Source organism: Phoxinus phoxinus, assembly GCF_949152265.1.
Source record: "Phoxinus phoxinus genome assembly, chromosome: 6".
Lineage (NCBI taxonomy): Eukaryota > Metazoa > Chordata > Actinopteri > Cypriniformes > Leuciscidae > Phoxinus > Phoxinus phoxinus.
In genome coordinates this window covers 25,584,418-25,597,180 of record NC_136881.1, presented here as the reverse complement: position 1 = coordinate 25,597,180, position 12,763 = coordinate 25,584,418, and the positions used below count along the sequence as shown (strand labels likewise).

Genomic DNA, 12,763 nt, shown 5'->3' with positions numbered 1-12,763 from the left:
AACATGGATCAGGGGAACAGGGATCAAGTCAAGCGCATACACAGACACACTCCTTTACATGGTAATCTGGCTTTGGAAAGTAATCAGAGATTTATGGATAAGACAACAGCTCTCTGCACATATCACATATCCACCCCATTAAGAGTGAAATAGAGCAGGATGATTGATCGGGGACAAATCTGACAGATGACTGATAGAGTTAAAGGAATACTGATGAACCTGTTGGTCACCGCTAAGGTGAGTTTGTGGAATCATTTCATTACCTCTAGAATAATGTTCCAAGCAAATAAGCATTGTTCTAAACTCAGAAAATCTGAGAAAAATGAAGGGCTGGATACAACATAGTCCAAACTATTAACCCAGTGGTCGCAACCCTACATGGGGACTCCACAGATGGACATAGAATTCTTTGAATGTTATTTATGGTACATATTTTCTTCTTGAGCATAATTGCTTAGGCAATGGGATATAATAGGCATACGGTGTGTATACATAGTCATGAACAGCAGTGAAGTGACACCATAGGTGAGATGACAATGACAACATGATGGATGTGGTATGTACAAATTACATTCATACTATACAGAACGTCACAAAGAAAGTACTTACTCAAAAGAAGTACCTACTCAGAGAGTATGCGATTTCGGACACAGCCATTATATATCTCATATATCTATTTTATGTCGTTTTGGATAAAAGAGTCTACTAAATGCATAAATAAAACATTTAAGTTTTTATAGCAACTTACCTGAATAATAACGTGTGATTATGGCAGTCTTCTGAAGGTAAAGTCGCCGATATACTCACCAATGTTTAAGGCATTAAATGATGAGGATTATTTTGATAGGAAGCATTGTACAGATGAGGTTACATTAACTAGTGGTTCTATCATAAAGAATGCATAAAATAGTGTACAGTACAAAATACACAATATAAGACAGTGATAATCATACACACAATGTCCTGGAGATATGCATGTTCATTCATAGAAGGTTTGGCTATGAATTAATGGAAAGAGTCCCTATCATGCTTTATGTGTTTCATTAGGGAAATGGACTGAAAGTTACTTTTTTCCACATTCCTTTTGGTCATAAATAGCTTTTCTGCTCTGGTGACCAGAGGCCTGTTTTGCTGTTTTTTGACGTTAGTTGCTCTTCGGGGGTTGTCCACAGAACTCTAACACAGTTTGCTTTTTGGGCAAGGGGGTTTGCTCTATTATTCATTAACTATAATGAATAATTGTGTGTCTGATTGGTCCAGACACTACACTACATTGATTAAATAAGTCAACAGAATCATTGATGCTTGGAGAATTTGTTTGTGAGGAATAGGTTTAAAATTAGAAGCATACAACTGATCAGCAAGGGCTTGAGTTCAAAAGTATCACTTAAAAAGCAATCAAATGTGTTAGTATTTAAATATGTGAGTGAGGTGAGTCTTGCATATCAGTGCATGTGCTTGAGATGGATGTCCCACAAACTGCCAAAGGCATTCATAACAGAAAAACCTAAAATGAGTCACATCTCTCTCTCTCTCTCTCTCTCTAACACACACGCACGCACACACACACACACACACACACACACACACACAGTTTGTTTTGCTATACTTGTGAGGACATTCCATAGGTGTAATGGTTTTTATACTGTACAAACTGTATATTCTATCCCCTTACACTGGCCCTATCCCTTAACTTACCCATCACAGGAAACATTCTGCATTTTTAATAAAACATAGTTTTTTTAAGCTATTTGAATTATGAGGACTCATGTAATGTCATCATAGACCACGTTTAAGTTGTAATACCAGTGTAATGCATCATTATGTGTGTCCTCATAAATCACATAAAACACACACACACACACACACTGCTACAACCATCTCTTGAAATGTACTATCTGCCAAAAGCAAAACGTACAACTATTACTTAAAAAAAAGAAAGGAAATCAACACTTTCACATATTACATGCGACTATGCATGACAGAACTTGTTGAGAACTATTAGTGAGAGTAAAAAAAAAAATGAAATGACTGGACAAAGGTTAATTTTTTTTTTATTCTATTCAAGTTAACAGAGCACGTAGATCACATGTCTTCTGTTCTTGTGTCCTTGAAATGGCAATTCACCGGCTCTGGACAATTTTTTAAACCCACACATAAATTGGATTTTACATCTCACTTTTTCATTTACAGTTCACAATTAGGAAAACATTAGGCAGGGCAAAAAACAGCTACTGCAACAGGGAAATCAGTGTTTTTATTTAGACAAGAGGCTTAGAAGAGAACATCATTCATTCTGTTTTCTACAAGAACTCTCCTGGCAAGATAATGCTGCACTCTTTTTTCCATCTTTATCCCTCTCTTTCACACACAAATGACAGAAACATTGGGCTCATTCACAGTGCATGTGGCTGAGGAGCTAAGTACGCAAAATCCTCTTTACACATTTTGTACTGAGACTATTTCTCGATTCATTTATCGTCAACCATTTGGTGCCTCCAAATATTATTAATTTATTTGTCAGTTTCACAACCATATAATTAATCTATTGGATCATTATTATCAGTGCATGGAAGTTAATTACACTTCCTATAATGCTAAATACATTATAATACAGCAGCACTTCCATTAGTGCATAATTACAGTACCATGAGCAAAACTAGGCGATGATAAAAGCACATTCTCAAAAGCAATTGTCTCTCATTGACCCAAAAGCTTCATATCCTGTTCATTGTACAATAAAGAAAAGGAACAGAATTAGCTGGGAGATGCTGAAATGTCTGGATGGGAATGCATTTGGCCAACTGCATGACTGACACCACATAAAACACACAAATGACAGGCACATTTTGACACCAGTACATTTAAATTAGAATTGAACAGGTCAAAGTAGCACTTTATCCAAAGCAGCCAAAGTCGAGACAACACCGCAGAGTTGTTACAGACACCAGCAGGTAGAAAGTACCTAATTTTTTACAGTACTTTTATATATTGATATTTATGAAGCAACATCTCCTATCGGAAAACTTTCCATTATTTCAAGACTCAATCAGTTGTTTTGCAATTGCACACTGACCTTGGATAAATATATTAAATAATAATAATAGCTGGAATATATTTAAATGTTAAGACTCAACATCTAAAATAAAATGTTTCAATGTCTGCTCAGAAGCAAGATTAAAATGAAGAGAAAAAAAAAGAACCACAACCACATAATTACACATTGGAATCGCAAATTCTAAGCACGTCACAGTCACGAACAGAACAGTTGGGCGAAATATTTCCCTTGGGGAGAAACAAGGTGGATGAAGGTGAGGCACCTGACATGAGGGCAGCCGTCTCTTTTGTGGAAGATTTGAAACACAGCATTGCAAATTGCACAGTGGAGGAATAAAAAATGAAGGGCTTAGCCAGACAAATGTCCCCCCCCCTTAGCCTTTCTACAGTTTGTGTTTAGAGAATTAGATGTGGTAGGCAGAGGGAGGAATGACACTGACTGATGGATGGAATAACCCAATGTAGGAGCCACTGCAGATATACAACTACACTAACAAAGAAAGACGTAAAATCCCAGCGCGGTAACGAAGAGAATAAACAGAGATAGGCTGGTTTTTGCCCAGTTTAGAGAGCTTGAGATTTCACATATAATCATGTTATCCTTCGATTGTCTTTAGTCTGTTGACGGATTCCAAAGGAAAATCAATGGAACAGCCATTGTGACGGTCCTGATTCATTAAGCACTCAAAAAGGCTTATCCGAGCACAAGCTAGTAGATTATTAGTCAAAATCATTGTTTTATTTGCTTAGTTCAGGAAAACCAAAGTGTTTAGAAAGTTCCCACGTGAGAAGAAGAGGAGGAAGAGAGAGGTTTTAGGTTGGAAAACAGTGCACTTGTTAGTATTGGTCATGTATTGTTGAGGTAAAGTCTTCAAGACCTTAAAGGATGGCTTGTGTGAACACTAAATGGTAACGAGATGGTTTAAAGACCAAGGGACGGTTTCAGAGGACGAAAAATGGAAAAACAGGGATACTAATCTAACTTAAGGCAAGAGGTTGAATTTTTTTCAGGTGGACGTTTTATGAAGTTGAGAGCCAAGGTCTCTGTGATCAGGAGCTCAGTGCTGATGTTATCTCAGGCCTTCTGGAGACCCACTAGAGCACAGCTTTCTTTCCACAACTTGGTTTGCAGCCGTTCATCATAAGACAGCGCTGAAGACTCCGTCTTACGACCGTTGTACAGATACAGTCCTCCGATCCCCTCGAGCTCAGAGGCAGCTGCAGCGTAGATAGCTGTGGACGCTCCTTCTGCAGGCGTCTGTGGATAGACAGGGATCAGAGATGAAGTCACACACAGCTGTGGGCACGTTAAAGGGCACCTATTATGGAATTTTGAAATTTACCTTTCATGTAGTGTGTAACATAGATCTAAGTGAACAAAAACCTCCTGCAAAGTTTGAAATATGAAAGTGCACCGTATATAAAGTTATTGTCTTTCAAAAGTAAGAGTCGACTCGGAGTCATTTTTATGAATCGTTAGAAGACCGAAGCTTTTTCTCTGACTAGATGACGTCAACTTGTCAAGTTATTTGAATACGATACGCCCACTTATTGCGCTCCAAGGCCAGGGAAAGTATCATGGCGACGAGACGCTGTGTTCTGAAGTGCGACTCAAAAGCCAACTGTTTTCATCTGCCCAAGGAGGAGCATTTGAAGACTAAGTGGCTACAATTCATATAACTATAGCACAGAAGTGTAGTCCGAGCCTTGTGCTTTGTTCACGCCATTTTGAAGACGATTGCTTTTTAAATGCAATCAAACTTGGATTCGCGAGCCGGCTGATATTGAAGGAAGGTTCATTTCTAAGTGTATTTGCATCAGCTTCCTCCTCCGTATCACAACCTGTAAGTGTTATTAATAATTGCTGCTTTTATGTTTTATGTAGCATGCTTAATTATTATTTTGTTTGTTGTGTAAGCACCGTTTAGCTTCTAGGTCTTCAATGACAATTGTATTGAGATATGTGAAGTGTTTGTCGTTGTTTTCGGAGTTGTCTTAAACAATAGAGTAATACCTCGTAGTAACGTAACTGCATTTTTTTTTTTGTAAAAACGTTATGTTTATGCATCGGGCTAATGCAAACAAAGACTGATTGTGCTGTTACAATATAAACTCTGGGCTATGCTCGCTAACATAACATTAAATTCTTTATCTTATTTTTAGTTTTTTAATACAAACTACAAAGCAGTGGACTATAATCATTATAATAACACGATTTAATTGATAAAAGCATCATTGTACTCCGTGTTAAACAATAAGTATTATCTCTGTAAACACTGCTGGGTCATCTGACCAATCAACGCAGGTTAGCGTCGCGCAAAGGAGGGGTTTGGAAAAATGAGTCGTTGAACGAATCATTTGGGAGTCGGTGAGCAAATCAGGTAAAAATAAATGCATATTATACGAAAACAAAAGTGTTTTTTGACATTGCATGCACGTAAAACTGTTGTTGGGGACTCCCTAAACAACATTAGGAACATTTTAAATGTCATAATAGGTGCCCTTTAAGAATATTTAAACAGAGATGGATATGAAATATCAAAGAAGGACAGAAAAGATGATCCCGATTCCTGGAACAAAAATCCTAATTTTGCATTCCTGCTAGTCTCTTGACATTGCTCATTCTTGTACGTGACAGCCATCACAACATTCCTTGAGCGTGTTTGCAGTTGTTATAGCGTTCTTTTATTTGTTCTGTAGTGTTCTTCTTGGCACTTGAAATCTTACCCTAGCACTTGACATATATCCTTAGCTGCAAGCTCTGGTAATTGCCACTTATATGTGCACTTTCTTGTAAGTTGCAGTTGTTTTCGTAAATATACTGAAAACAAATACTATATATTGGATCTGTATAGAAATGTCAGTTTGTCATTTGGTAACACTTTTGAACAAGGATTCATTTTTGATCACTAGTCAGTGCATTAGGTATCATGAATAAACAATTAACTTATTTTTTTTCTCAGCATTTATTAGGCCAGGTGTGTCCAATCTCGCTTCTGGTGGTTGGAAAACTTGGTTGGAGCACTTGACATAAAAAAATAAAAAAATGTATCCTCCCTTGTTTGGCTTATGCTACTCTGAGCAATGCCTGAAGTTTGTATTTTGAGCACTTCTTGCGTTATTTTTGCCTCTTCACGATGACTCGCTTGCTGACAGTAGTCCTCAGTTGTAAGTCGCTTTGGATAAACGTGTCTGCTAAAATGACTAAATGTAAATGTAAATGGTGGCCCAATGTCCTGTAGAGTTTAGCTCCAACTTCCCTAAATACTTGCCTGGGAGTTTCTTGCAATTCTGAAGTTCTTGATTAGCTGGTTCAGGTGTGTTTAATTAGGAGGCCATCAAATGTAGGTTAATGTTAATTTATAAATATACTATTGTTCATTGTTTTTAATATTTTTATTTTTAATATTTAATATGTATAATATATATTTTTACATAATACATTAACTTTTAAAAGAGGCCATGTTATGCCCTTTTACAAAGTCTTGATTTTTTTTTTTTGGGGTCTACTAGAATAGATTTTAATGCTTGAACGTTCAAAAAACATAAAAAAAATTAAAAAAAAGTATACATTGTGGCAGCACCTCTCTTGCCAGTCTGTCGGTAACACCCTGTGTATGTTTCAGAAGGGTCCCTTACCATAACATGAGTTTCAAATAACGCAACCAGGCTTTGCCCCATTTTTTTTTGCGTATGCCTTGGGCAGGAATTATTTAAATGAGGAATACTGTGACGTCTACGTTCCTAGAAGAAAACTCAAGACTATAATCGAGGCATTTCAGGGAATTCAGAAACAGTGCTTACTGGTATGAAGAATAACTTCAATAGTACAATTAATTAAAAAAAAAAATCATGCCTCCTGACCTGGGCATAAATTCCACACCAGTTTTTGCAAGCCAGGGAATAAGAATGTGTCCCGTTCACACAAGACACATTCAAAAACAGTAAGACGGAACAGACTTGAATGAAAGTTTTTAAAAGCTTAAAGGGATAGTTCACCCAAAAATAAGGGTGAGTAAATGATGACAGAATTTTCATGTCATTCCAAACCTGCATGACTCTCCTTCCTAATAAAAGAAATAAGACAATATTTTGAGAATTTTTTCAAATTTCATCTTTTTTGTTCCACAGAAGAAACAGGTTTGAACTTTGAAACGACATGAAAAGTGAGTAAATAATGACAGAATGTTCTTTTTTAGGTGAACTATCCCAAACCGTCTCTAAATCTTGATGCAAATTGCTGGAAAGAAAGTCTGAAATGACACAATGGCCAAATATGTCCATTTAGTGCATGTTTAAATAACCCAACAATAATTAAGTGTAGAAGGGTTGCAAGAACATGTTGCACATGTTAACTAACTTGAATGGAATATACTGACTTTTTGTCAAGTCTATTAAATGCATTACTTGCCTGCCACAAAACTGTTAAATTATCTTTATTTTGTTGTCTTTTTTTGTTTCAAATATTCATATATTGTATTTATTGCAAGCAAGCTAATCATGTAATTTAATTGAAAATTATTTTGTTGTCAGTCCTAATCCGTACACTTTCACATGTGACTCTTGCCTCATGTTTACACACGTGATGCTTTCCGACTGCCATGGTTAATTATTCAAATTAGCCTTCTAATTGCAAATGTTATGGCTCGCTTCCACATCAGAAGATCTAAAAGTTGGGCTGCACAGTTGGTGAGATTGATATGCAGATGGTCAGTTGGACTATGACCTCCAGACGGATCAATTACACTGGACAGCCAATCTTCTCTAACACTGGTGCCAGATTCTGCACTTCAAACGTCTCTCTTTGAGGCCAGGCAATTGGGGCAGAGCACTGTTTTTCTATATTCTAGATCTCATTCGTCCGAGGGAATTTGGATTAAACTGCAGGAGCCACAAGGTTTCTCTATAATGAACGGAATCAATACAGCACACAAAGAGTGCGAGAAAAGCTTTTCTCTTAGAGCTGGTAGTATTGGAACATACAGGGACTGTGTGCTTAAGGGGAAATGAAGCAACAGCGGCTGCGCTTTAGAAAGACAAAATTTGTACATACTGTTTAATAGAGAAGCGCACTAAATGTACAGACCGTATACCGCACAATGGTAGAAATGTGTCAACAACCAGTAGATTTTGCAGTGATATACTATATATGGCTATCATTATGTAGGACTACTTTACATTATTTAGACATGTGTGTGATAGTAAAAAAAAATATATATATAATTGTGGTTGACGAGCTAAAATGACGATGCTGCATATATAATTAATATAGAACTCAATCGACTATTTTATTAATTGACTAATTAGAACTATGAGAAAGCAATGTTTCAAAATAAAGCAAGAAGTCACAGTTTGCATAGATTTTCTAAAAGTTTAGGGGCCGTTTCTTCGTAAGCAGCTCAGCCAATCATAACCAAAGACCAGAATTATTTGTTATATTAGATTAATTTTAATATTTAGAATCTTTTGTTGTTTTTGCATGTCATGTATCATGCATGTGATATTTTATGTAAATCTGATAACACTTCACACTCTAAGGTTATATACGTTAACATTAGTTATATAGCTAACATGACATAAAGATCAATAGATGTACAGCTTTTATTAGTCTAGATGAATGTCAATGTGTACATGTACTTATACATTTCAAGTTTAAGTATACACTTTATTCAAGTTTAAAATAACATTACTAGTATAATAAACCAACATGAATTAACAATATAATTGTAAAATGACATTAACCTGGATTAATAAATGCAGTAAAAATGCAATACTTAATGCATTACCTAATGAAATGAAACTTACCGGTAATTATTACTTAAGTAACACTTGAGAATTTTTTTCATCCATCAAGTTCCAAAAAAAAAAAGGAAAATAATCAACAGAGATGAAGTACCGTATATTTGTACATAATTCACGTGATTATATTAAAATAGACATTACCACATGTAAAGCATTATTGTCTTGAATTTTCAGGGAAAATGAACTGGTGGAAAACAATCAGCGTGAATGTAAAATATGTTTAAAATTATGCATAATTCAGTTTTGAGAGAGCATTTGATTAACAAAAAGATGTCATATCTCCCTCTTTCATTGAACACAGACAGTTCCAAAATTAAACTTCAGAAATGTTATTCATTTTCAATGTTCAGACTATGCACAGGAAGCACTCCTTTTCAGGGAAGAAAACCTATTTAAACAAATCATTATATTTATAAAAAAAAGAAGAAGAAATGCTCTTGGACAAACCTTCCCTATCAGTTTCTTTTTGCCAAGTACCGAAAAATTTGATTCTCTACAGCGGGTGTGCTTTTCTATTTTAAAAGTCGTTGGCTGTCTAGTCATAACAACATTTCCCCTCAAGACATTCATAATTTGTCAACTTTTCTTTTAAACACATAAAGCACACTGTCCTCGCTGAGCCCCATAATTTCTGGGTTTTCTACAGCGATTTCTGTGCCGCATACATAATGGTCGCCGTGACCCGTGACTCAACCTGAAATAAATAACTAAGCCCCCTGCAAAAGGATATTGCTGTGCTGATAACTATCACAATAAATCAATATCAACACACCTCACCACAACAAGGGTACGAGATTCACGGATATTACATTTGTATTCAACTGATTACACATTGAATTATCTTTTGTATAGTACAAATAATTCCCCTTGAGAAAAGGGCGAAGGTCACTGGCCATTGTTGTGCTTTTCATTTGCTATCGCGCATAACCAAAGAGAGTTGTTCATGGAAAAAAAAAAAAAAATTACATAATGTTCAACACAATCATATGCTGCTGTTTGCTATAGATGTTTGCTCATCTCTAATGCTCTTTTAGCAACACAAACTCAGCTGAATTTATCAGATGACAGTACAACAGCCTGGAATAATGGTAGCAATTTTGATCGTTTTGAGACAACACATAACTGAGCTCAAACAGATGGGTAGTTATTGTATAGGTGGCATATAATATATAGCATAACATGAAACCACATTAAAAATCTAGAAATACCATACATTGTAATTGTATACTCTATATTACTTTATTTTATTTTTTTCACTCTTGCCAGCATTTTCTTCCACTTATTTGAAATTCAAGATGTAACATATTCTAAAAGAAGATGAAAGAATCACGTCTGATTCACTCTCTCTCTCTCTCACACACACACACACACACACACACACACACACACACACACACACACACACACACACACACACACACACACACACACACACACACACACACACACACACACACACACACACACACACACACACACACACACACACACACACACACACACACACACACACCTTTGAAGCAAAGAGACAAGATAAATCCAATTATTGTTCACCCTGACATACGGCTCCAAACCTTTAGATTTCAAGACGAATTCCAAGAGACGGATGGAAAAGAAGAAAAGAGAGAGTGAAAACTGTCTCCCAGGGTACACCACACTGTCACAATACCTTATTGCAACATATTGGGGCAGGTGGGTTTGTCATAAAGTGTTGTCATTCAACAGAGCACCTTTCACAACAGCCTTTGTCACTGACTCTAAAGTGTGTTACACACAGACTCGCTGTATCTAAAGAAGAATATTCATAAACTCATGAAACTGAATGCGCTTTAGATGCAAAAGCAGGCAATTTCATACTGGACCAATAAGTAATAACAGTTCTCATTTTAAATAATATTAGTTATTTATTTTAACAGTATCATTCAATACAGTATATTTATCAGCTGACATTTTAATTGTGGTTGCTTGCTTCTGCCTAATTTTAGATTTTAGATTACTTTTGCAATCATATAGCACTTACCTAATGAGAAAGATTAGGCAAAAATTAAAAGGGCTTTCGTATAATAGAGCTCCCACCCAGGGTCATTATAGTTACTAAAATCGAATAAATAAATAAATATGTTACTTGAAACGAAACAAAAGTTAACTGAAATAAAATAAAATATTTAGACAGGTGCCTGAATAAACCATCACACTAGTGACTCAGACCTAGTTTGGCTGACTTTCCAAAGTTTGGTAAGTTATTTAATTCAAATAAGGCAGTCCAAATATGCACAGGCAATTATTATCCTCCAGTAAACTTGACTAATGAGATTTTATAGATGGCGATATTATTTTCCTTACCCTGAAGAGCAGTTTAGCGAAAGGCTTCTTGGCTAGCTGGGCCGGGCCACACAGATTGTCATACAGGGCTGTGTCCACCATGCCTGGGTCCACTGCATTAACCGTTACATGGTCTCCGTTGACCCACAACTGGTCCTGCAGGTGGTAGGAGAACAGCAGCAGGGCCAGTTTACTCTGGGCGTATGCACCATGGGCACTATAACACATCCTGAGGAAGAGAGACAATGGGAGAAAAAAGAAAGAGGCCTTGAGCATAGTTATGCAGCTATTTTGGTGTCAACAGCCATTAATGTGTTGTTTACTGTAATTTGTGTTTGCAAACCCATTTTGACAAGAATGTGCTTTTGTTGGTGTGTTGTTGCTTGTTGATGTGTTGTTGCTTCAAATCAGATCATTCAGAACAGCAGTGAATCTTAGTTAACATGAAACCAGTGTTATTTGGTATATACTATTACAGTATTTTTAGTATTTAGCTTTAATTTTATTATATTTTATTTTGATATTAAAGGTTTAGTATTTTTTGCTTTTTGTCAATTGTATTAGTCTATCTATTTCCATATAGCTTATTTTTCTTTTCTTTTCTTTTCTTCATCTAATAGTTTTGTTTTATTTTATTTCAGCTCCATTTCAAATTATTTTTGTAAAAAATAATTTTAACAAATGGACATTCAGTTTGAGATCTGCTAAAAATGAAGAACATTTAACAGTTTAAGTGAGTGATGATGATGATGATGGCAACAATAATTTACATGTAAAAACTGGTAAATGAACAATTTTACAATTAAATAGCCAATATTGATTAAAAAAAGCAACAACAAAAAAACAGGCCAGTAGTTGGCGATGTCACTTTGACAAGAAACACCCCGCAAACACGTAATATGCATTCGTGAATGTAATATACATACGTATGATGTCACCCTTTTCATAAATTCACATTTCTGTAGTTTACATGGAGACGATAAAGGCATAGTTTTCAAAACCTTGCACTTTGAAACCCATGCATTCGTGCCATGTCATAATCACGAGATTTCAACTTTTAAAAAGCGTTCACATTCTCGTAGAGCTCGTCATTTCAAATATTAAGCTGGGAATTTTCTTAGAGCTCATACTTGTACCACGTGACCGCTGCAGATTAATTTAGGCATTGATAGTTTTTATTTATTTATTATAAGGCATGTTTATAAAAGCTACATAAATGTCCTAATTTAACTACGGCCTACTCCTCAATGTCATGTCTGTGAAACCAGGCCAATACGTATATAAACATTTAACTCATAAAAAAATTTGTTCAACAGCATATCAGTTTTAGTTGTGGTATTGAAATTAGCATCAATAATTGTGAAATTGTACCAGCATTGGTGCCTAATTGCTATATTCACATTAACAAACCATAAATTGATTAACAAATCTTGTCTTTCTATGCATGTTTTGAAGTCCTAGAATGCCCTAGAATGAAGAATCCATGTCGAATCATTCAGCTGCTTCATTTATCCGTTATTTATACCAGCAGATGTCTTTGCGCCCACCCCTTCCTCTCTCACCTTGAAGGACATATTTATTA

At 35.8% G+C, this 12,763-nt stretch overlaps 2 protein-coding genes across 4 annotated transcripts in view; one reads left to right on the top strand and one right to left on the bottom strand.

The window, feature by feature from the left end:
- Positions 1-12,763, top strand: part of LOC307000297 (uncharacterized protein) — a 52,540-nt gene that overhangs the window by 21,139 nt on the left and 18,638 nt on the right. The window lies entirely within an intron of this gene.
- The window catches only part of dhrsx (dehydrogenase/reductase (SDR family) X-linked), a 56,177-nt gene continuing 46,838 nt past the window's right edge, over positions 3,425-12,763 (bottom strand). For both annotated transcript variants that reach the window (XM_079615756.1, XM_079615757.1), the window contains 2 exons: positions 11,203-11,410; positions 3,425-4,315 (listed from right to left, as the gene is read on the bottom strand). In XM_079615756.1, coding sequence (XP_079471882.1) covers positions 4,133-4,315; positions 11,203-11,410 — 391 coding nt within the window. In that variant the 3' untranslated portion in view covers positions 3,425-4,132. The remainder of the gene's footprint in view (positions 4,316-11,202; positions 11,411-12,763) is intronic.